Below are 21,428 nucleotides of genomic sequence, written 5' to 3'. Positions count from 1 at the left end.
AACTCTTTACTCACCTGCAGTCAGGGACAACTCTTTACTCACATGCAGTCAGGGACAACTCTTTACTCACCTGCAGTCAGGGACAACTCTTTACTCACATGCAGTCAGGGGCAACTCTTTACTCACATGCAATCAGGGACAACTCTTTACTCACATGCAGTCAGGGACAACTCTTTACTCACATGCAGTCAGGGACAACTCTTTACTAACATGCAGTCAGGGACAACTCTTTACTCACATGCAATCAGGGACAACTCTTTACTCACATGCAGTCAGGGACAACTCTTTACTCACATGCAGTCAGGGACAACTCTTTACTCACATGCAGTCAGGGACAACTCTTTACTCACCTGCAGTCAGGGACAACTCTTTACTCACATGCAGTCAGGGACAACTCTTTACTCACATGCAGTCAGGGACAACTCTTTACTCACATGCAATCAGGGACAACTCTTTACTCACATGCAGTCAGGGACAACTCTTTACTCACATGCAGTCAGGGACAACTCTTTACTAACATGCAGTCAGGGACAACTCTTTACTCACATGCAGTCAGGGACAACTCTTTACTAACATGCAGTCAGGGACAACTCTTTACTCACATGCAGTCAGGGACAACTCTTTACTCACATGCAGTCAGGGACAACTCTTTACTCACATGCAATCAGGGACAACTCTTTACTCACATGCAGTCAGGGACAACTCTTTACTCACATGCAGTCAGGGACAACTCTTTACTCACATGCAGTCAGGGACAACTCTTGACTCACATGCAGTCAGGGACAACTCTTTACTCACATGCAGTCAGGGACAACTCTTTACTCACCTGCAGTCAGGGACAAACTACGTTAGCGTTACCGATCGCCGAAATCGCTATTGGCGATTACAATTCTTAGCTGGCGATTAAAAATAAGATTTTTATGAAATTGGCGATTGGAAAAAAATAGACCCTATACTTTACAAATGCACAGTCTAAATGCCTGTTTTCAGGCCGTAAAAATCGCCAGAAACATCGCTAAGCTTACACAGATAACACCCTTACCGGAAAGGCCCCCGGGGATAATGACGACCGCCTAGGTCGATAATCCACATGGCTAATGTCATAATTGGTCACGCTTTACACTGCGACCAGACTTTTTGAACATTTGGGTTACTTGGCGATTTACGTGATGACTGAATCACTAAAGCGTGCCGTGTAATGACCTATGCTATAGATGTTATGATTCAACGTTACCGAATCGACCAGTACGGAATTGTAATTTTAATCAGATGGGCGGAGTTATGGCATTGACATAGCCACTATAAACTAATTTCCCAAGACACAACGATTTTGATTGGCTATAAAAGTAGATAAGAGTTACTTCCCTTTACGGTCGCTATGCGACTTGAAAGACCGATTACAAATTGGGTTGCAGATTCTGGGAAAAATGGATCCTGCGAGCAAAAATGGAAAGTCGAAGCAACAGAAATTAACACAATTCTTTAGAAAAGAAAGCGGACAGAATAATGTAAACTCAGGAAATGACCAAATGTTAGGTTCGCGATCGGAGGACGTCTAAAAAAGTGCAGACGTGAATGCAGAATCGGAAACATCTATACCTGTCAAGTCTCATGGTTTCGTCGTGAGTCTCACGGTTTTTGACATGCTATGACCGTCTCATGCTGACTTAGTAATTTCCTGCGCATTTCTTCAAAAACAAAAACAAAATGAACAAAAGTAATGTTTGGATTTCATTAAATGTCGAACAATTGCTACCGAGACGGGCGGGCTGTTTTAGTGGTTTCAAACCTAAATACCACATGTACCAAAAACTGTTTAACAAGGGGGGGGGGGGCGGGGGGGGGGGGGGGGGGTGGGGGGGCAGACACCCGTAGATTTGGCGACTAAGTTTTTTTCCTTAGCGCCAACCTAGACAACTCTTTACTCACATGTAGTCAGGGACAACTCTTTACTCACATGCAGTCAGGGACAACTCTTTATTCACATGCAGTCAGCCCCATTTCCCCAGAGCATGGCTCATATCATTATTCAGACATGTGCTTTTAGTTTAAAAGCAAGATGTGCAAGATCCATGCAATTCTAAATTTTCTCTAACCGAATTTTTCTCTTCAATATCAACACTTCTGACATTTTTGCCATGGTGTTTTTTGAAGAACAAAATACATTCAACCACTGAAAGACAGTAAAGTTCGATTTGTTTTTTCTTAAAATGCTCTTGTTTTTATTTTACATTCATGCCATGATGTTTATGTTTGATGTGCATCAATGTTTTGTGATTTCTAAGAAACCAAGCATAAGATTTGGATTTTCATTACCCTTTTTTAAATCCCTAGTGCTTAGGATTTGTAATAGATTATAGAGTTATATAATACAATATATTTGAATCATACTGATGCAAGGCAATTCATTTAAAGAAGTCATATTTCAAACTGCTTGTGTCAAAAAGCAAGATCCTACTTCAACTAAAATCCCTGATAGTTGATCTTATAAAGCCCCTGTTTCATACCGTGATCATCCTTGGAACCCAGCACCTCTGCCTCCCTCTCCAGTCTAATGCGTTCTGTATCTACCTCCATCACACACTCCAGGGCTGTCTTGTCACTGGGCGGCATCTCTCGACGTAGCAGGAACGTGTCAATGTGGTCGGGAATGGGCAACTCTTTATGGGCCAGCGCAGCCAGCAATGTGGACTTGCCTGCAAGTGGATAGCTGCTGATGTACGCAACAATTAAATGGGCACAGTATTTTGGTTATTAAGTTTATATATATCATTTACCATATCCATTCAGTTCAATCAGGCCTTATCTTCGACAACTATTCCAGGGTTGTTTGCAGAAAGGGCCTTGCCTTCTATCGTCTTTGTGCGTTTAGAAATAAATAAAACTGAGAAAGGCGAAGAAATTTTCAATTGTAAACTTGCACTTTGGGTAAAACTGCACCGTTTTATACAAATTTTAGAAGAAACCCCTTGCTAAAGGAAGAAACATAGCTCTGGTTCAGCTTGACTTACCACATCCATTGAGCCCAATAAGCCCATATCTTCGACCACAGTTAAGCTCTAGTCTGCTGTCAACCAGCAATTCAGCGCCATGGAAACGGATTGTCATGCGGTCCAAGTGGACGTCTCGAGACTCTGGATGGGAGGCGAGAACACCCGCTACTGACCTGTGTTTGGCTGCCAGGGTCAACTCATCTATCTGGTCTGCCAAACCATTCACTTGTGAACAAAAAGCAAATGACACGTGGTCAGTTATGAATTCAATTAAGTTAATATGTCACTTTAGCAGTAAACTCATAAAAACATTATCCAATTAGCAAGTGTAATATTTATAACATACTTTACATATTATTAAATTTATAGTAATTATTTGGTGAATCTCACCCCATTGGTGCAAAAAGGTGCCTTCTAATTACAATGTCACATGGTACCTTTTTGCATCAAGGGGAAGATACAGCGATTTTCCTTGTCTAATTGGGAAAAGTACCCGTACCGGTCCAATTGGGAAAAATTGAGTCGTGAAAACCTCAAAATTGGGAAAAATCGAGTCGTGAAATCCTTAAATTGGGATAATCGCGTCGTGAAGTTTGGGTCTTATTGAATACATCATACAGTTCAAACTTAATTGAACATACCCATTAAAATAATCATTTGCAGGCATGCCTTAATGACCATTACTTAAAGTAATAAAGTTGATATAAATAACAAAATATTATATAGAAGACACAAAATCAATTACTAGTTGTTTTAATCTCTTATAAAGCAATGTCTCATTCTTTCATTTTTTTGAAAATTTCAACAATCTTTGATGTTTGATCATCACTCAGTTGCTGGCATCCCTCTCTGCACAGCATCATTAGAGCTGTCAATGTGTCCTGTGATAGACGGTTCCGATTGGTCGTGCAAAGATTGTTCATTAGACTGAACAACCTTTCCACAGAGGCAGTGCTGGAGGGCATTTCAAACTACGATAAGGTTTCAAACCGACGTCAAACAGTAAGCTGGCTGCCTGACAAAAGAACCGCAAACAGTAACGACTCTTTTGATTGAATGCGCTGAATAATAAAACCCGATATTAATCGAGCGCGTGGTTACACACAACTATACGATTTTCTTTGTTCGCTCGCCGAAAGTTGGGTTTTGTTACGAAACTTTCTATCGTTTTGTGAAAAAATTCGGACACCGATTGGGATTTTTTCAGATGCCGATTGGGAATTTGAGAATTTTCGCTCGATTGGGAAAGTACCGTTTACCTGTACTTTATAAAGAAGGAGGAAAATCGCTGAGATACATTTGTATGTGGCCTTGCTGTGAAACGTTTAGCTTAAGTTCATATTCCAACTCTTTGGCTAAATATTTCTTACTGCACTGCACCTTCAGATGGCCCGCTGCACAAATCGTCTCCAAATGTGTTGCCATGGCAACATGACAGTTACACTTGGCAACCACATGTCACCCGTGTAAGAAGCAGCATATCATCACAAGGTGGCAGTTAACAACAATTAAGAATTGATATCATTTGTTATAGAAACATCTACATATCCTTTTGCCAATGGTGGTGTGGGAAAGCATTTAAATGGTTGAAATTTGCTAGTACCATTTGCCGACCATTTACTATTAAGAGCAACTGAAATTTTAACATTTATTGATTAACTAGATGAACAGGCCTTTTCCTGACCCCTTTGGGAAAAAATGCAATTTCGGGATTGAGAATTTTTTTGATTTTAAGTAAACTGATTTGGGAAATACTTACTTAATGTTGCTCTTAATAATAATTCAAATTAAAAGAAAATACAACAAGACTATTGCCAGACAATATGTCCCCTACCGGCTCCACCATTGTCAGAAATTCCACCATTATCAGATTTATTATTTTTAAATTGCCATTGCAACCAGAATTTTTGATGTATGAACAAAATGAAATGTCGTGCATAATGTCCATATTGCCATCTATCCATGTTTCAAGGTTCCTGTAAAAATATGAATAACTTATAAAGTTATCGCAGGATCCAGAAAATATTCAGCAGTATTTCTAGTCTATTTGTTGCCATAGCAACCAGAATTTTTGACATAGGAACAAAATGAAATGACGTGAATAATGTCCATATTGCAATCTATCCATGTTTAAAGTTTCATGAAAAAATATTCAGAAACTTTAAAGTTATCCCAGGATCCAGAAAAGTGTGACTGACCGACCAACTGACACACTGTCTGACAGACAGAGCGCAATCCCTGAGTCCCCTCCGGTGAAACCGGTAGGGGACAATAAATTATACCTGATACATGTACATACTTTATATTTATGCTGTAACTGAAATCAAGATACAATTATCATTAGACACTTCATTAAAAAAATCTATATATTTTTGAAAATTTGTTTCCAAAATTGGGAATTTGTTAATCAATTTTCGTTAGGGAATTGGTTCGTTTAACACCCTCGTTAATACGTTAGGAAAAGGCCTGATGAATGACTCGATCTTTGGGCTAACTTGATAACACGTATAACTTCCAAGTCTGAAAATTAACTTATATAAAAGCCGCCAAGAAACATGCCTTCATTTTCCTCTTCTCCATTTGCATCTTCGACATTTTCTGCCCCATTGGTTACATCTCCATTTGTTGCAGCCTGTGGCTTCTTGCCTTTCTTTGCCGCCTCTTTCTTTTTCTGCTCTCGCTTCTTTTTAGCATCTGACGGCATTGTTTCTTGTGGTTGTTTATTGCAATATTCTCTACAAGAGTATTTATAATAGCATCTTAATTTACAATGCATTACATGTATACATGTATCACCAATTTCAGTTATGTGAACATCAAGTGATACATGAAACTTAGCTTTCATTCATGTTGGTAAAAGATAAAATTCTGCATGTTCACAAATCAGATTTGATAAAAAAACTCACACAAAATCATTAAATGTACGGGGTCAAATAGTTAAATGCACATAGATGCCAGACATAAGTACCATGGCATTTACAAACATTAAGTTTGCCAAAATGTTGGAGTGATGTTTTGCTTTCATGAATGATTACAACCCTATTAGACACAGGGCAGCGGCAAAGCAAAATAAGTTATTTAAGTGATCTTAATATGATTTTTAGAAAACAATTTGCACATGGTGCAGCCATACTATCAAAATTTTAATTCTCTTAAATGGTCTTTAGGATTTTTTTATTTTAGGTGTTTCTTAAACCTAAGTTCATCTTATCCATTAAACCTATTGATTTTAGCTAAATTGCATAGAGAGCCTAAGACTTATTTGAAACGCTCTGGGGTCAGTTTCCAGGAACTAGAACCCGTTGAGTATTTGATGTCTTTGGGGGAAATCTCAAGAACGCTCCTAAAGTGGGGATAGACCCCATGCGTGACCTCCGGATCGCTAGGCAGACACATATCCATTACACCACTGCAAACTATGATATACAGTACACTCCACGCGTTTTCCCCAATTTCCCTCCATACTCCGCGGGTTTCGACCTGGAGGGAGATTAAGAAAATCCCGCTATATGCGGCGTTTGCATGATTTTGGACGCGACGGTTAACGATCTGCAAAACTGATAAGCCGACGCGGCGGCCCTCGGCGTTGGCAACGCGGGTGAAACTCCGCGTTTTACGAGATAACGATCAATTTAATTTTGTTTGACTTCCTGATTTTCAAATAAAATTACATTTATTACAAGTACATACATGTAGTTTAATATTTACAATTAAAAAAAACAACCAAGATAGATCGATCCCGACGTGGTTGTAGAAGTAGTTGTTGTTGTAAAGAAAACTCGTTGATTTACGACACACAAAACGTTGTCTTTTAACTAATACTTACCAATTAATATAAACACAGTTTGCAACATTGTTTTTATTTTGATTTAATCCAAAGTTTTCATGTTAGCCGGTGATTTTCTATACTGAACATGTATACAAATGACCAAGGACCCTAAAAATCTCGCAAATCTGTGTGAATTGACAGTTTGACGTAATCAAAGAAAAGCCGCTTCCTGTCTTAAGGCATAAATTACTCAAGTAAACACGTTCAATGAATGCATAAGGAATGGTTTTAATTGTCGGAACAAAGTCAATTCTCTGCTCGCTAATGCATTGATTTTCTCTTTGTTTGTAGGTTATTCCATTGATTGCTAAAAGGTGGTAACTATTGAGTTGATAATTGCATTTAATATTCACAGTTGTATTCTTGTTGCGTCGACATTCTAAACAATGTTTACCAGTAATTATGGACCAAATCGGCGGAGAGACATTCACACATGTTAATCCCTTTTGTCAAAACACTGCAGACAGCAGTCTACACAGTGCTCCAGCTAGGATTTTAAAAGGGCAGGGGGGCTCTTTGTCAAAAGGGCACTTTCGACGCGCAGTATTTTGTCAAAAGGGCACTTTCGACGCGCAGTATTTTGTGAAAAGGGCACGTTCGAGCGCGCGGGTGTTTCTGGAATGCTTCCTATTGCATGTTAATTTATATGTTATAAATAATTGTTTTTTTCCCATTATTATTAAACCATTGAAATATAATGTCTACAATGAGGATTAAACTAATTACAATGTAATAAGAGATTTATGAATTATAATATGTACAAAAAATAAAAAATAAATATTTTTTTTTGAGGGAGGGGGGGAGGGGGCAGGGCGGAGTTTCAGGGGGGCAGGGCGGAGGTTCGGGAGGGCAGGGCGCGGCGCCCTTCGATTTAGGCCTAGCTGGAGCACTGGGTCAGTAGACAAGCTTTGCGTGTTTTCATAACGTCAAACACTTAAAATGCAGTTCCGCCCAGATGTCTCCTGTAATCAGTTTACAGTACAATTAGTGTTAAAATAATTACTCTACTAAAATACCATAACAATAAAGATTCGGCGTGTTTGATTTTAAATTATTTTAGAGGAAATTTCAACTTATCCGCGATATAATTTCGTTAATAAATACCAAAGAAACTTTTAACCGAAATCAACAATGTTCTCTGCGCTACAAAGTGTGTATAAAAAAATTAGGGATGGCATCGAATACCAATATCGGTATTCGAATGTTCGCAAATTCATTCAATCGAATATTCGAATATTCGCAAAAAACGGCTGGATTGATTTTACCTTGTTATGTGTTAATTTCCATTGGTTTGTAAGTTACATCCTTTTGCTAAACACGAGGCTGTTTATTCATGTTGCTATCGAATAATTGTATCGTTGTCGACTAATACTATGACCGATACTGTGATCGGGCACAAATAGAATGAAAAACATAGTGTCATAGAATTTTATTTTTTAATGATTCCACACATTTGTAGCAGACCGCGCATATGTAACACTAAGTTTACACACATTACACGTTGCGGTCTTTTTATCCACAGACCGTGTAAAGTATTCCATACTGCAGAAGGGCTGTTGGCATTTTCAGATTTGAATTATGATTCCTTGATGATTGTTTAATTTATATCATCTGTTACTTTTGAGTAATTCACATATTTAAATGTCTGTTCAAACTGTGATCACAAAAACTAAATTATTATCCGCAAGTAAAGTGAAGCCCTTATTTGGTACCTAATTGACAAACAACAATTCGGACCCTTTCTTATAGTAAGTATAGTGATGTATTGTGCGATGTACAGAATCTGGAACAAACTTTATTATCGCGAATTGATTCAAACGCAGACCCTGATATTTTAGTGGGAGAATTCTCAAAATATTTAAATTTAAAGGGGGGGGGGGGGGGGGGGGGGGGGGGGGGAATATTTTAAGCGCATTATAAAATCTGAAAATAACCGATTTTTATATTCTGATAAAAATAAACAAAAAAAGTTTAATGAAGAGTGTAAAAACAAACAATCTCAGCTTACAAGAGCTTTATACGAGTACAATCTAAATAAAAATGAACGTACGCGAGAACAAATGGTTTCTATGAAGAAGGATTACAAGTATGCATGTAGGAAAACGAAATTAAAATATAACAGTGACCAAAGCAAGCGAATGAATAATATGAGACGGAAATCACCTCGTGAATTTTGGAAACTGTTCAAGCGATAACCTTCATCACAAATCTCAGACACGAGATGTAAATATACCTATAAACCTATATGCATAACATTGTGTGACAACTGTGTATTAAACCCATCCATGTACCATTCTCACGAAATATGTTCACGAAATATGTTAATTTCGTTTTTATTTAGATTATTTATTCTTTAAAATGATGTGTGTTTTTGTGTGTACTTCAACGCATGCTGTTATTTATATGTATGTTAATGACGATGAGCTTCACATGCTTAAGTCAAAAATTAACTTTTTTGTTCTGTTCTGTTCTATATTGCATTGCGCGATTTGAGTAATTCACATATTTTAATGGCTGTACATACTGTGATCACAAAACTTAATTATTATTCGCCAGTCAATTGAAACCGTTAATTGGCATCCCATTGGCAAACAACAGTCGGTGCCTTTCTTAGAGCGTGTATATTGCATTGCGCAATCAACACTGATACGGGCCGCGTTATCAGTTTGACACAAAGAACGTCACGTCAAACATGTTACTCCCAAGTGATTTCGGTTCCTTTTTAGTAAGCGGTTCGCAGGTCATTAAATTTTGGTGAAATTACGTTTTGAAAAAAAATGCGAATATGCGAATATCATTTTTATTATTCGAATGCTGACCATTCAATCGAATATTTGATTATTTGAATAATTTTGCCATCCCTAAAAAAAATCAATACACGCACGCTTTGCAGGAGTATACATTGTACCTTGACCTTGTACACGCACGCTTTGCAGGAGTATACATTGTACCTTGACCTTGTACATTGCAGCATAATTTTCGCACGCTTTTGTCTGGAAATATACATGATGACTGTATATTGGAAGCATTTGTAAACGTCATGTTTACAATTAAATATCGTAGTGTGTTTCGGATTACTAATTATTATTCTCATTTGGAAATTTTACGGAACATTTATTCTTGTGTCATATGTGTTATGATTTAAATATTAATTTGTCAAATGTATTATATTAGACTACAGGGTTTTTTTCCTTCTTTGGGACCCGCCGAAAATCGGCCCTTTCCCCTCGGATTTTTTTTCCCCTCAGCTGGTAAATTTTCCCCTAGATTTCATTTTCCCCTAAAAAAAAAAAAAAATTTTTTTTTTTTTTACCTTTAAATATATAAGTTAACCTGATCCACTGTAAAAACTAGAAAAATCTTGCATAATTAAATTATCTGTCGCCTTGAATTTGTTTTAAAAACAGTAGAATATGTTAAATTGATTATTTTAGACTTTGCTTATTTTCCCCAAAATCCAGCTTTTCGCACATTTTTTCCCCCAAAATTCGACGTTTCGCGCAATTTTTTTTCCCCTCAAAAAAGCCAGGCCCTTTCCCCAAAATCAGATAAAAACCCCTGGACTAATTCATATTGTACACGTACCTGTGAATTAAAAAACATAATTTTTATACGTATTAATTTTCGATACAATTATCATTTTTATACATGTACTACAGTATTTAAACAATTTATTATAACAATGTTTTTATTTTTTGGCATGCCCAGTAGCACACTGCTAACGCGGCGATCACTGATAAGAACGGAAAGTGTCTGCATTTACCAACTAGCCTAAAGTAATACACGCCGCGGGAATTAGTGAACGCGGCGTAACGCCGAGCGTTTTATCGAGTTCACCTCGCTCTTCCATCGCCGCGTGAACACTCGCTAGCAGTAAAAACCCGCGGAGGGAGCGCGTTTTTTGGGGAAAACGCGTGGAGTGTACTGTAAGTTCATCTTATAGTATACATAGATGCTGTTTTGAAAATTCCAATATTAAGAAGATCAAACCTTTCCCAAGGATTGTAAGGCAAAGGGGCAAAGAAAAATTGGTTTTGTTAGTTTCAACACCACTTTGGCATGATTACTGTGATGTTTTCTAATTAAACAAAATGTGAATCGTGTATAAGGCGGACATATTATACGAGTTTACGTTGCTATGCGCACCTGTCCCTTATCATTTTAATCAGATGGCGGACAACACAGCAAATAAATTGTGACTCTCGGCAAAAATTGCAAATAACGATCAAATTAGCGAAAATGGGATAAGACAAACATGGTTTCATTTATATGTTAGTGGATCTGTGTATAATCAGATTCATATGCATATATTGCTTTATTTTGTATGTCATTCTGTACAGTTTACTGCAACAGCATACAACTTAAATGGAGACATAGCAAGGTAAATGTATTAAAGGAATCTTTTTCACGGTTTGGTAAATTGACAAAATGGAAAAAAGTTGTTTCAGATTCGCAAATTTTCGTTTTAGTTATGATATTTGTGAGGAAACAGTATTAATGAACATTTACCATAGTCCAATATTGCCATTACATGTATCTTTTGATGATTTGAAAACCTAAAAATTATTAAGCGTTGCAACGCAAAACGATTGAATAATTTGGAGAGTTCTGTTGTTGTCGTTTAAATTTACGAAACTACGAAGATTGCTTATAAAAGGTATAAAATACTTAAACTGTGTATACCCGGCAGAATAGCCGAAAGGGCTAATGCGTTTTTACTTCAGACTAACTCCAGGACGCCGGGAGTTACTGGTTCGAGCCCTGGTACCGGCTACTTTTTTTTCCTTTTTTTAAATTTTATTCTTGATTTTTTACTGGAGCTTTAAAGATCCAATGTTTACATTTATCAATATAAAGCATTTAATGACAAACTTTAAAATATGCCAAAATCTGTGAAAAGGCCCCTTTAATATTAATTAAAGTGAGTTGCTTAAATGAATGTTCAAGATATTGTGTGCTCATGTAATGTATATTATCATGTGCTTATTTTATGACATGTGCTTGAGTTATGATGTATGTACATCTATAAATGGTTTGTTGTAAACTGTTTGTTTTTTGTTATGCAAAAAGGATGATTATAGTAATAAACATATTAAAGCTTTGTTTTGTAGTTTCTTCTTTTACACCCCTGTAGCCTAGACTTACAACATGCGGTTCCCAATGCTTTGCTTAAACTTTGGCTACATATTCTAAAATTTGGCTACAAAAAAAATCCTTTTGGCTAAAATGTTGGCTTCAGACATTTTTGGGCCAGGGGGAGCCCTAAAGGCGTAACCTCACTCCCAGCTTTTATGTCAAAGGCAGAATAAGTCAGAGTCCACAATCCTGTGTGCTTATAGGCTTTGAGGAAAGCCTTCAGATGTAGATTGGTTAGACTGTATTAAGAATCATATGCAGTTTGGGCCAGAATCACAGATGAAATTAACATTTACTGTTTTTAAACAAGATCTCTGACACACCTCTATAATCACATTTAGCTAAAGTAAAAGAGATTTCGAATTCTATTAACATGATACGGATCGATGTAGAGAAATGTGTCATTCATTTTTATTAGTATTTTGGCGAAGTGCGATCATTTGCAATAAAATCGCAATAAAAATAAAAATAATCTGAGTTTTAAGCTACAAATTATATGAAATGTGAACGACTTATGAATGGGATAATATTCTAATTCTTTGAACCTTTATCTTGGAATAACTTTAAAAGAAAATAGAGGTTGAATTAACAATAAAATATTGAACAATTTTGTGAAATGACTTCTTTACTCACTGTCTCTAGCGGGAACATGTGTTGATTCTAAATTAAGAATTTTCCCGGAAATGACGCAGTTGTTAAATTCTACAGACTGGTTTTTTTAGGTTACATTACATCTGATATTCTTTTCACTGCTGTATCGACACAACTTCATCTACATTATACGTCGCTTCAGTCAAACTTGACTAGTTCAAATTATTGAAACAATGTTATGTTGTTGTTTGTTTCCGCAGTTGGGTAGGATTGCGTTTGACGCATATGTGTTTTGAAAATTACACAGGTCGAACATTTTGTGCAAATAACATTGAGCAAAATATCTAACTTTTTATCCAAACATTGAAACGAATTTATATAGGCGCTACATAATTTACGGGCGTTTATTTGATCTCTGTAAAATGTGCGTACAAAAGTCTACATATTATCATGGAACATATCATTTATATGAACGTAAAAATATGTTATTGAGCAAATCATTAAAATATTAAACGTGTGCAGCCAGTCCGGGGCTCGAACTCGGGCCATCGAGATATCAAGGCAAGTCCCCTACTGATTGCCTAGGCCACAAACAAAGATTATTAACGAATCTGCTTAAGTTCGGTTCTGTGAAATTCTCACCTGCCAAGTTGTAATTTATCCTCGAATTCTAATTATATGGAGAACTGCAAATGACACGGCCCCACGTTGGGCGCCATTGTCGCCGGGTGTTGAAAAGGCTGCAGTCAGCTCGAGACTCAAACCCGGAACCGTCCGCTATCAAGGCCAGTGTTCTACCGAGTGTGCTTACCCGGCCACTTATACAGCTAATAACCAATCAATACGTATACAGCTTAAGTTCGGTACCGTGACATAAATGAACTAAAAACTCATCTCCGCATGTGAGACTTTAGTTATAGCAACCCCTACTGTAGTTCAGTTTTTTCAAACACTTAAATATCAAGTCTGATTATTGATCTCTTTTAAAACATTATGCTGAATGCTACCGAATTTACGGAAAAAAGCTTATTTGAAAGTCATGTATGGTAATAGAAAAATACATTTCAGGACAATATTGGTCACAAAGAAGTGTTAATGCTTTTAATAAAAATACGTGTTTTAGCAAAATAATTTAATGCATTTTGTTGTTAGATGAAAGGAAATGCCCTTAACATCTTCCAAGCTGTAAAATCTAATAAAAAAATTATGGGTGCCATTGTGGTTATTTCCTTCAGCCTAAGGAATTAAAAGCTTAATTTAATGTTTTCTTATAGCATTAACTGATTTATGTATATTAATATTTTCAAAACCAATGGCTAATCGTCTTAATGAATTTGTACAAAAATGGGACTGCTAAAGTGTTAAAAAGTATTCACTTAAGCCATATACATAAAACTCCCCTGCCTCCTGGCGGCAATGATAATCAAAAGACCGAAACCATTTTCGAATTTTGCCAAGATATCACGAGAACAAATGTTCTGGTCAAGTTTAATGAAGTTCGAACTAAAATTTGACTTCTAGAGTGTTGACGCGGTTTCATTAAAGCCATTTAAGGAAAACTGCCACGCCCTCTTGCAGCTATGTTTTTTAATGGACCGGACCCATTTTCGAACTCATCTGATATATAATTAGTAGTAAGTGTATGTGCGCGTGTATCGAAGTTTATTAGGTCCTTCCAGACCTGAGACGCATTATGTGAATACCCGGGGTGTTTTCCAGCAGTCCTACCTATTTTTTTTCACTAGACCCATGAAAATTGAGGCGAAATTTGAATTATATGTGCACTTTCCAAATTTATATTTTTATCGAAAGGTGTTAAATTTTGGTGTGGTCGTATGCTGTGTGTTGAGGAGATGCACGGAGGAAACCCACCTATCCGGTATTGTGACCACCTACCAAACTCCTCACATGCGCCGGGAACGGGAAATGAATCCGTTCGCCTATGTGAGGAGCGCGTGTACCAACCACTGCGCTAACTGGACAGGCTATACACATTACTGTGCATGTCGATCTCTCATATAGGTGTAATGTGGTACTCTGAACCAATCCGAATACATGTATACAGTTTTCTCTGCGGAGCTAATATTTAAGCGCGTTGACTTCAAAATATCGTAAACTGGTACAGTCTTTTAATACGCCAATTCCATGAAAACATAGATTGGAGAAAATCTAAATCACTCAAAAATCACAATCCATTCGATTAAACAATCGTTAACCCAATTATCATTTATAATACGTTTGATTTATGGTTTCTTAAATTTGCAATCGTTATAATATAGTGCAAGTTTGAATAAGTTTAATGATATTTTGACAAACCATGTAATTCTTAGTTAGATAAACTTCAATCGATTAAAAGGAATCTCAGTACGGAACTTAATAATTCACTGCAACGGTATTTTAATAAATTAATGTACACAGACCAGTGCCATGAACGCCTAATGATGATATTGTGTCTAAAAAATTAAATAATAGAAAACCATCAAATGAATGTAAAATAATTGAGTTGGAAGTCCGATATCTGCCAGTATAATTTGCTTATATAACACTTGTGTTCACCAAATATAGAATCAATTTTCCAAGTTCGGACCTTCATTAAACAGCTAATTAATAGTTTCTTTTCTAGATACAATTCCAATACATTATACATTAGACACCAAGTACTTGTTCTAGGCCCAGGAAACGGACTCGAGAGCGTTTATATAAGCCTTAGGCTTTTGATGCAATCGAGCTAAAATAAATAGGTTTAAACTAAAAATACATTACACAGATATTAGTTCATTACTGAAATATTTAAATACATGGAGTTGCGACGACTTCGACATTTGAATGATAGACCATAACATGCTGCAAATCGATGTTGCTGCAACGTCCCACCTTAAAGCCATCATCGTTTTTTATTTCCTTGATCAGTTGTGTTTGGTTTGTCATCTCGATTCGCGAGTGACAGTTGCTAATTTCCCAACACGAAAATACATTAATCTTTTCCACTGATTTGATAGTGAACGACAAGATAAGTATTGATACAAAGCATCAAAGGGCGTCGGGAATTTCAGTGTAAAAGGCACTCAATGAAGTTACATGGAACGATTGTTTTTCTTCTGTAAATATTAATATATTGGCCGATTATTTTTAAGCAAAATAGAAAAAGATACTGGTATAACCATTATCTATAATTTTGTATTATAACCCCCAAATAACCATTATTTATGATGTTGTGTTATAACCCACAAATAACCATTATCTATGTTGTAACCCCCAAATATTTCATGGTTCATTTTATTTACATTGGTTTCCTTTTTTAACTGGCATCCGTGTGCAGTTTTCATTAATGGAACAGAACTGTGTAGGTTTCAAAAAATCTGCTTCATCTTGTAAGCATAATTTCATATTTTTTCTCAACTTCAAGGGGAGATAATTCTGAACTTATTCTTACGTTGCTCATTTACTATGGGGGTTGAGTACTCATTGATATGTAAAAGTTTGAAGAAAAAAAAGAATGAAAACAGTAAATTGCATAAAGAAGCTGCATTTCACAATAGTTTGAAATTCAGTAAAAGATCATAATAGATTTATTGCTCCGATATTCATCATTTTCAATAGGGTTCGAGTTATACTGATATAAAACACTTAACAAGTTTGGAAAGATTCAGACGAAAGTTGTGAAATCTTTTAAACAAGTGGAAATTGCTTATTTTGTCAAATTTAAAAGAAAAACATTCTGGACTTATTGTCCCGATGTTTCTCATTTTAAATGAGGTAAAAATGTTCATTGATATGAAGACACTGTAAGTTTGGAAAGAATCTGATGAATGAAAAATGTTGACATAATCACCTAACCAAGCAGTTTTCACTTTTATTTTTTAATTCAAAGAGACATAATTCTGGACTTATGGTCCGATATTGCTCATATAGAGTTTGGGTTGGGTCCTCATTGATAAAAAACCTGTGCAAGTTTGGGAACAATCGGATGAAAATTGTGGACTTCGAACAACGATTTTAAAATTTCTCAACTTCTAAGGAAAATAACTATGGAGGTAATGATCGGATAATGCTAAAGGGCCCATACCACCTGGATAGTAATGAGTGGCGCGCTTCGCGCTCTATATGTGGTTCTTAAAAAAACTCCGAGGAGTGCTTGACTCTAGGGAAATGGGTTGCTGGGACACAGCTCCTCCTTGATAAGCGGCTGCTTCCTTTATTGCAACTCATTGTTATAATCAACAATACGTGTCGCGCTTCGCGCACTATATGTGGTAGGGATAGTACTTAGAGCCTATGATAGACAACCATAAAAATACATGGACAACAGATGTGTTGTTTCCATTTATTTGTTAATATAAAAACACGTGTATTTTTTATAAGATATTTAAGTGATGTAAGAAATTTTAATTAACGCGGTCACCACGCGGCATCCATTAATTTTAATAAAAATGTACAATGGATTTTTAAATGTATACATAAAATAAAGCTTTATTATATTTATTAACTTGACTGAAAAAAATTGTCAGCCGCCGAACTGTTCCGTTCTTGCCGGAACCCGGGATTGAACCGATGCCTTTAGATGATTGTTGCGTAAACAACTTCAGTCCAACGCTCTTCCAACTGAGCTATTCCGGCTGACATCATTTTTGTACTGCTATTTGGTAAAGATGTGTATAGCGATCGTTATTATATGTCTATTAATAAACTAATACATTGTACGTTTTCGTACCACTACGCCTTCCAATAAACTTGCTTGCGCGATAGGTCGTCAAATATCTTACTATATTGATTCTCCACTAAATAATCAATTTAGAAAAACCACAAAATAAATATATTGTGATTACCCGGTAGGTTTTGTTTTTATACACAACCAGAAAGTTTCGCGTTTTGCCCAGTGCCTGTGATCTTTCCCCTGTGATCAGTTGTGGATCAGTTATTAATTAAAACAATTAGCTTTGCATTATTGGCAATACATGTTGTAATAAATTTAATAGGCACAAATGCAGTACTTATTTACACTTATTTACACACAAAAATCACCACTATGCAAGATATTCTTAAAACGAAAATATATACATTGATCCGTAAAATTACTTCTCCTCCCATAAGCGAAAAAAATGCACTATATACTAGTCGCCGCTCTCCAGAGCGACGCCAATAATTACTAGTGATTATATCGTACATGTTTTGACAGTGCCCTATTGCACTGATATCGTATACAGGATTTGATCGTGGGATGTTGTGATTGCGATTGTAGCAAATGATGCTTGAATTTAACTTAAGTGTGGCATATTTTTAACAAGAAAGTCTGTCAATCACTTTCTATTTAATGATTATCAATCATGAAAGGACATGAAACATAGCTTTTAATCAACAATAGCTGTCGAAGAGTCAATGCATTTAAATATGATGTACTCCTTTTTATCAGCTATTAATGTGCACAAAAAACTTACACAGTTAATTTGTGTTTAAATGCATTTTATTATTGACTTTTAGAAACGCAACCTCCGCGCAGAGATTTGACGGGAACCGGCATAAGACTAGCCAAGTTGTACACTAATTTTACCGTTGTTAGTTTTACTTATTTTTAATTATTTTTTTTGTATCATAAACATTAACTTATACAATATTTTTAAAATATAAAAGAAAATCACACTTCTTTGCATAATATGATTCTCAAACAAAAAATAATAATGTCCTACCAAATCTGGTAGGATTTTATTGTGATGGCAGAGGTTGTTTGTGAGAGCAATGAACGACAACTCTGCATGGAGATTATTAGTGACGATGGAAATCAAAATTGTTTACGACGAACCGGTACTGTAAATAATTGAACAACTTATGATGAGTGAATATAAATTTTCGTACGAGTTTTTGCTATTGATTTTCACAATTTGTACGAACTAGTTTGATTTCATGTTATGTTTGATCTATATATTTTTCGGCATAGTGCATAAGTTTTCCTGTTTACACTTTTAAATTAATGTTTTAAGTCATTTTCGATAACGCAGTAAAACGAAAGAGTATCTGCTGCGTGTTCGCATACGACTGACATGTTCGAAAATATTTTCGATCACTACGTAAACCAACACGAAAAATTAACAAAAATACAACTAACAAGAGAAGCAATATCTGTGGGCATTATTTTGCGTACTCAATATATAAAGGGACCGTTTCACAGATTTTGGCATGTATTGAAGTTTGGCATTAAATTCTTGATATTGATAAATATAAACGTTGGATCTAAAAACATCCAGTAAAAAAAACAAGAATAAAATTAAAGAAAGTAAAAAAAAGTAACCCCCAACTGGGCTCGAACCACTGACCACTGGAGTCGATCAAAGTCTACCGCTTAGACCACTCGACCATCCGTGCTCATTCAATGAGTGATTTATTTTATGCTTTATATAAGCAATCCTCGTAGTTTCACAAAATATAACGACAACAACAGAACTCTCCAAATTATTCATTTCGCTTTGCAACGCTTTATAATTTCCAGGTTTTTAAATCGTCAAAATATGCATATAATGGATATTTTAGAGCATGGCAAAATTGTTTTCTCACAAATATCATAACTACAACGAACATTTGCGAATCTGAAAGATTTTTGTTAATTTTTCAATTTACCATAACGTGAAAAGGCCCCTATAAAACAATACAGGAAACATTCGAAAAATATAAACTAGCATTGTAATAATCATTTAGCCAAATTAGAAAATTAACAATTTGTTTGAATATTGTCATTTTGCCAAATTGTAAATAAGTTTCTTATTATGAAATGTGTTTTATGTGGTGAAAATAAGACAATTCAAAGGAATACTTATAATGAAATAACGACGCAATCATTTTCCGTTTATGTGTTGTATGCAATCACAGTTAACGTTCAAATCATCACAGGACTAAGTGCAAAAGTCGTACACACTTTTATTAAGACACTTCACAGAATTTTGGGAATAACATGTTTCGGTATTTCGCGATGTATTGCACACTGACTCATCTAAAGGCACTGTAATATTATCCGATTATAAAGTATATTTAAAGAAGAAAAACACGTTTTAAATGTTTCATTTAAGCAAACAGAATCGGTAAATTCTAGTGATTGGCAATGATTATGTAATATGTCCAATAGAACCGAGTGAATAATTAGTGAACCTTACACGGATTTCATGAAATAAATAAATAAAAATAACGGTCATTTTATTTTTTTAAAGTTTTTTTTATTGGTTTATATATATGCATTTTCACATATCGTTCTATTATGGACGATGCACACAATCACAATATGCGATTGACATTCAAATCGTGCATTCGCAACCATTCATAACCTCCATGCAGAGATTTGACTGGAACCAGCATAGCTTGATCAAATCCCTTCCTTCATAACCAACCACGTGATGATAGCCCAAACACGTGGTACAATAATTTTATCGTTGCTATTTTTACTTTTTTTAATTTATGTAATCAAATATTTTATTATGAATCTCAAGTTATACACTATTTTCAAATATATAAAAGATAATTATTCTACTTTTCATAATATAATACCTCAACAAAAAACAAAATCCTACCAAATTTGGTAGGATTTTCTTGTGATGGCAGAGATTGTATGTGAGAGCAAGGAACGACAACTCTGCATGGAGAGCAAGGAACGACAACTCTGCGTGGAGATTGGTGTATTCGCTGCGCATAATGGTCGTTGTAAATTGCATAAGGGATTCCAATGTTCAAATATCAGCTGACCGATACGACTCGTGTATATATTTTCAAGAGGCCTTAGGTTAATGGAGTTACGCTTAGCGGACTGTACGAAGACCGTGGTATTAACTATTAACATTATACCATTTGGTATGGGGGTATGTCTCTGCAATAGATAACCTGGCTTTAAACGGATGTACCCGGTAAATGACGTTGGGCTAGCGAATTCGATATGTGTAATCGTTACCTTTGAATTATCAAAAGCATCTGTATCTGCTGTACATTCTCTAAAATTTCTTCTAGGTCTAAATCATAACAGAATTAAAATGAAATAATATTTGATAACTTTTGCCATCTTAATTTATTGCAAGACGATCAAACTTGTGACAAAGGTTTATCTTCCCTTCTATAATTACATGTATATAGATAAAGTATGCCTTTATATGTGCTGCACGTGTGTTTATATATGTTTCTCTTTCCAGTCTTGTAATAAAATGTGTTCGAAAAAAGCTTTTCATTTTAGCGCAAAGACATTATTACCTACATAAATGATTGCTAAATTGGGCGCTTCTTACACTTTAACGGGCCTTTTCACGTTTTGGTAAATTGACACAATTAAAATAAGCTGTTTCAGATTTGCAAATTTTCGTTTTAGTTATGATATTTGTGAGGAAACGGTAATACAGAACATTTACCATGCTCTAAAATAGCCATTTTATGCATCTTTTGACGATTTAAAAACCCGAAAATTAAACGAAAATTATAAAGCATTGCAACGCGAAACGAATTAATAATTTGGAGAGTTCTGTTGTTGTCGTTATATTTTGTGAAACTACAAGGATTGGTTATATCAAATATAAAATACACCTATCATTGTATCCGGAAGGATGGCCGAGTGGTTTATGTTGGGGGCTTTTTACTCCATGACTCCAGGGGTCAGTGGTTCGAGCCCTGCTAAGGGTTACCTTTTTATCTTATTTTTTTCACTTGAGCTTTTTATATCCAATGTTAAAATTTATCAATATAAAGCATTTCATGACAAACTTCAAAACATGACAAAATCTGTGAAAAGGCCCCTTTAAACGGTTGAATTTATACATCTTTGAAGATCTTTGCTTTGAACCGGTGAAAAAAATGTCATTACATGTAATATTTTGCGAGTCAATCGACACCGTTATGTACGATCCCGATACAGACGAAAC

General features: G+C 35.7%; 1 protein-coding gene across 2 annotated transcripts in view; it reads right to left on the bottom strand.

The window, feature by feature from the left end:
* Positions 1 to 12,678, bottom strand: part of LOC127855112 (ATP-binding cassette sub-family F member 2-like) — a 29,555-nt gene extending 16,877 nt beyond the window's left edge. Inside the window, exons 1-4 of one of the 2 annotated variants that reach the window (XM_052390484.1) lie at positions 12,592 to 12,678; positions 5,553 to 5,728; positions 3,012 to 3,218; positions 2,508 to 2,696 (exon numbers count right to left, since the gene is read on the bottom strand). In XM_052390484.1, coding sequence (XP_052246444.1) covers positions 2,508 to 2,696; positions 3,012 to 3,218; positions 5,553 to 5,697 — 541 coding nt within the window. In that variant the 5' untranslated portion in view covers positions 5,698 to 5,728; positions 12,592 to 12,678. Of the gene's footprint in view, positions 1 to 2,507; positions 2,697 to 3,011; positions 3,219 to 5,552; positions 5,729 to 8,087; positions 8,216 to 12,591 lie in introns of those variants that run through there. The other variant, XM_052390483.1, reaches the window with a different exon arrangement.
* Positions 12,679 to 21,428: the final 8,750 nt, after the last annotated feature.

Source organism: Dreissena polymorpha, chromosome 13 (assembly GCF_020536995.1).
Source record: "Dreissena polymorpha isolate Duluth1 chromosome 13, UMN_Dpol_1.0, whole genome shotgun sequence".
Classification (NCBI taxonomy): Eukaryota; Metazoa; Mollusca; class Bivalvia; order Myida; family Dreissenidae; genus Dreissena; species Dreissena polymorpha.
The sequence above is the reverse complement of the archived record's forward strand: the minus strand, read 5'-3'. Positions and strand labels throughout refer to the sequence as shown.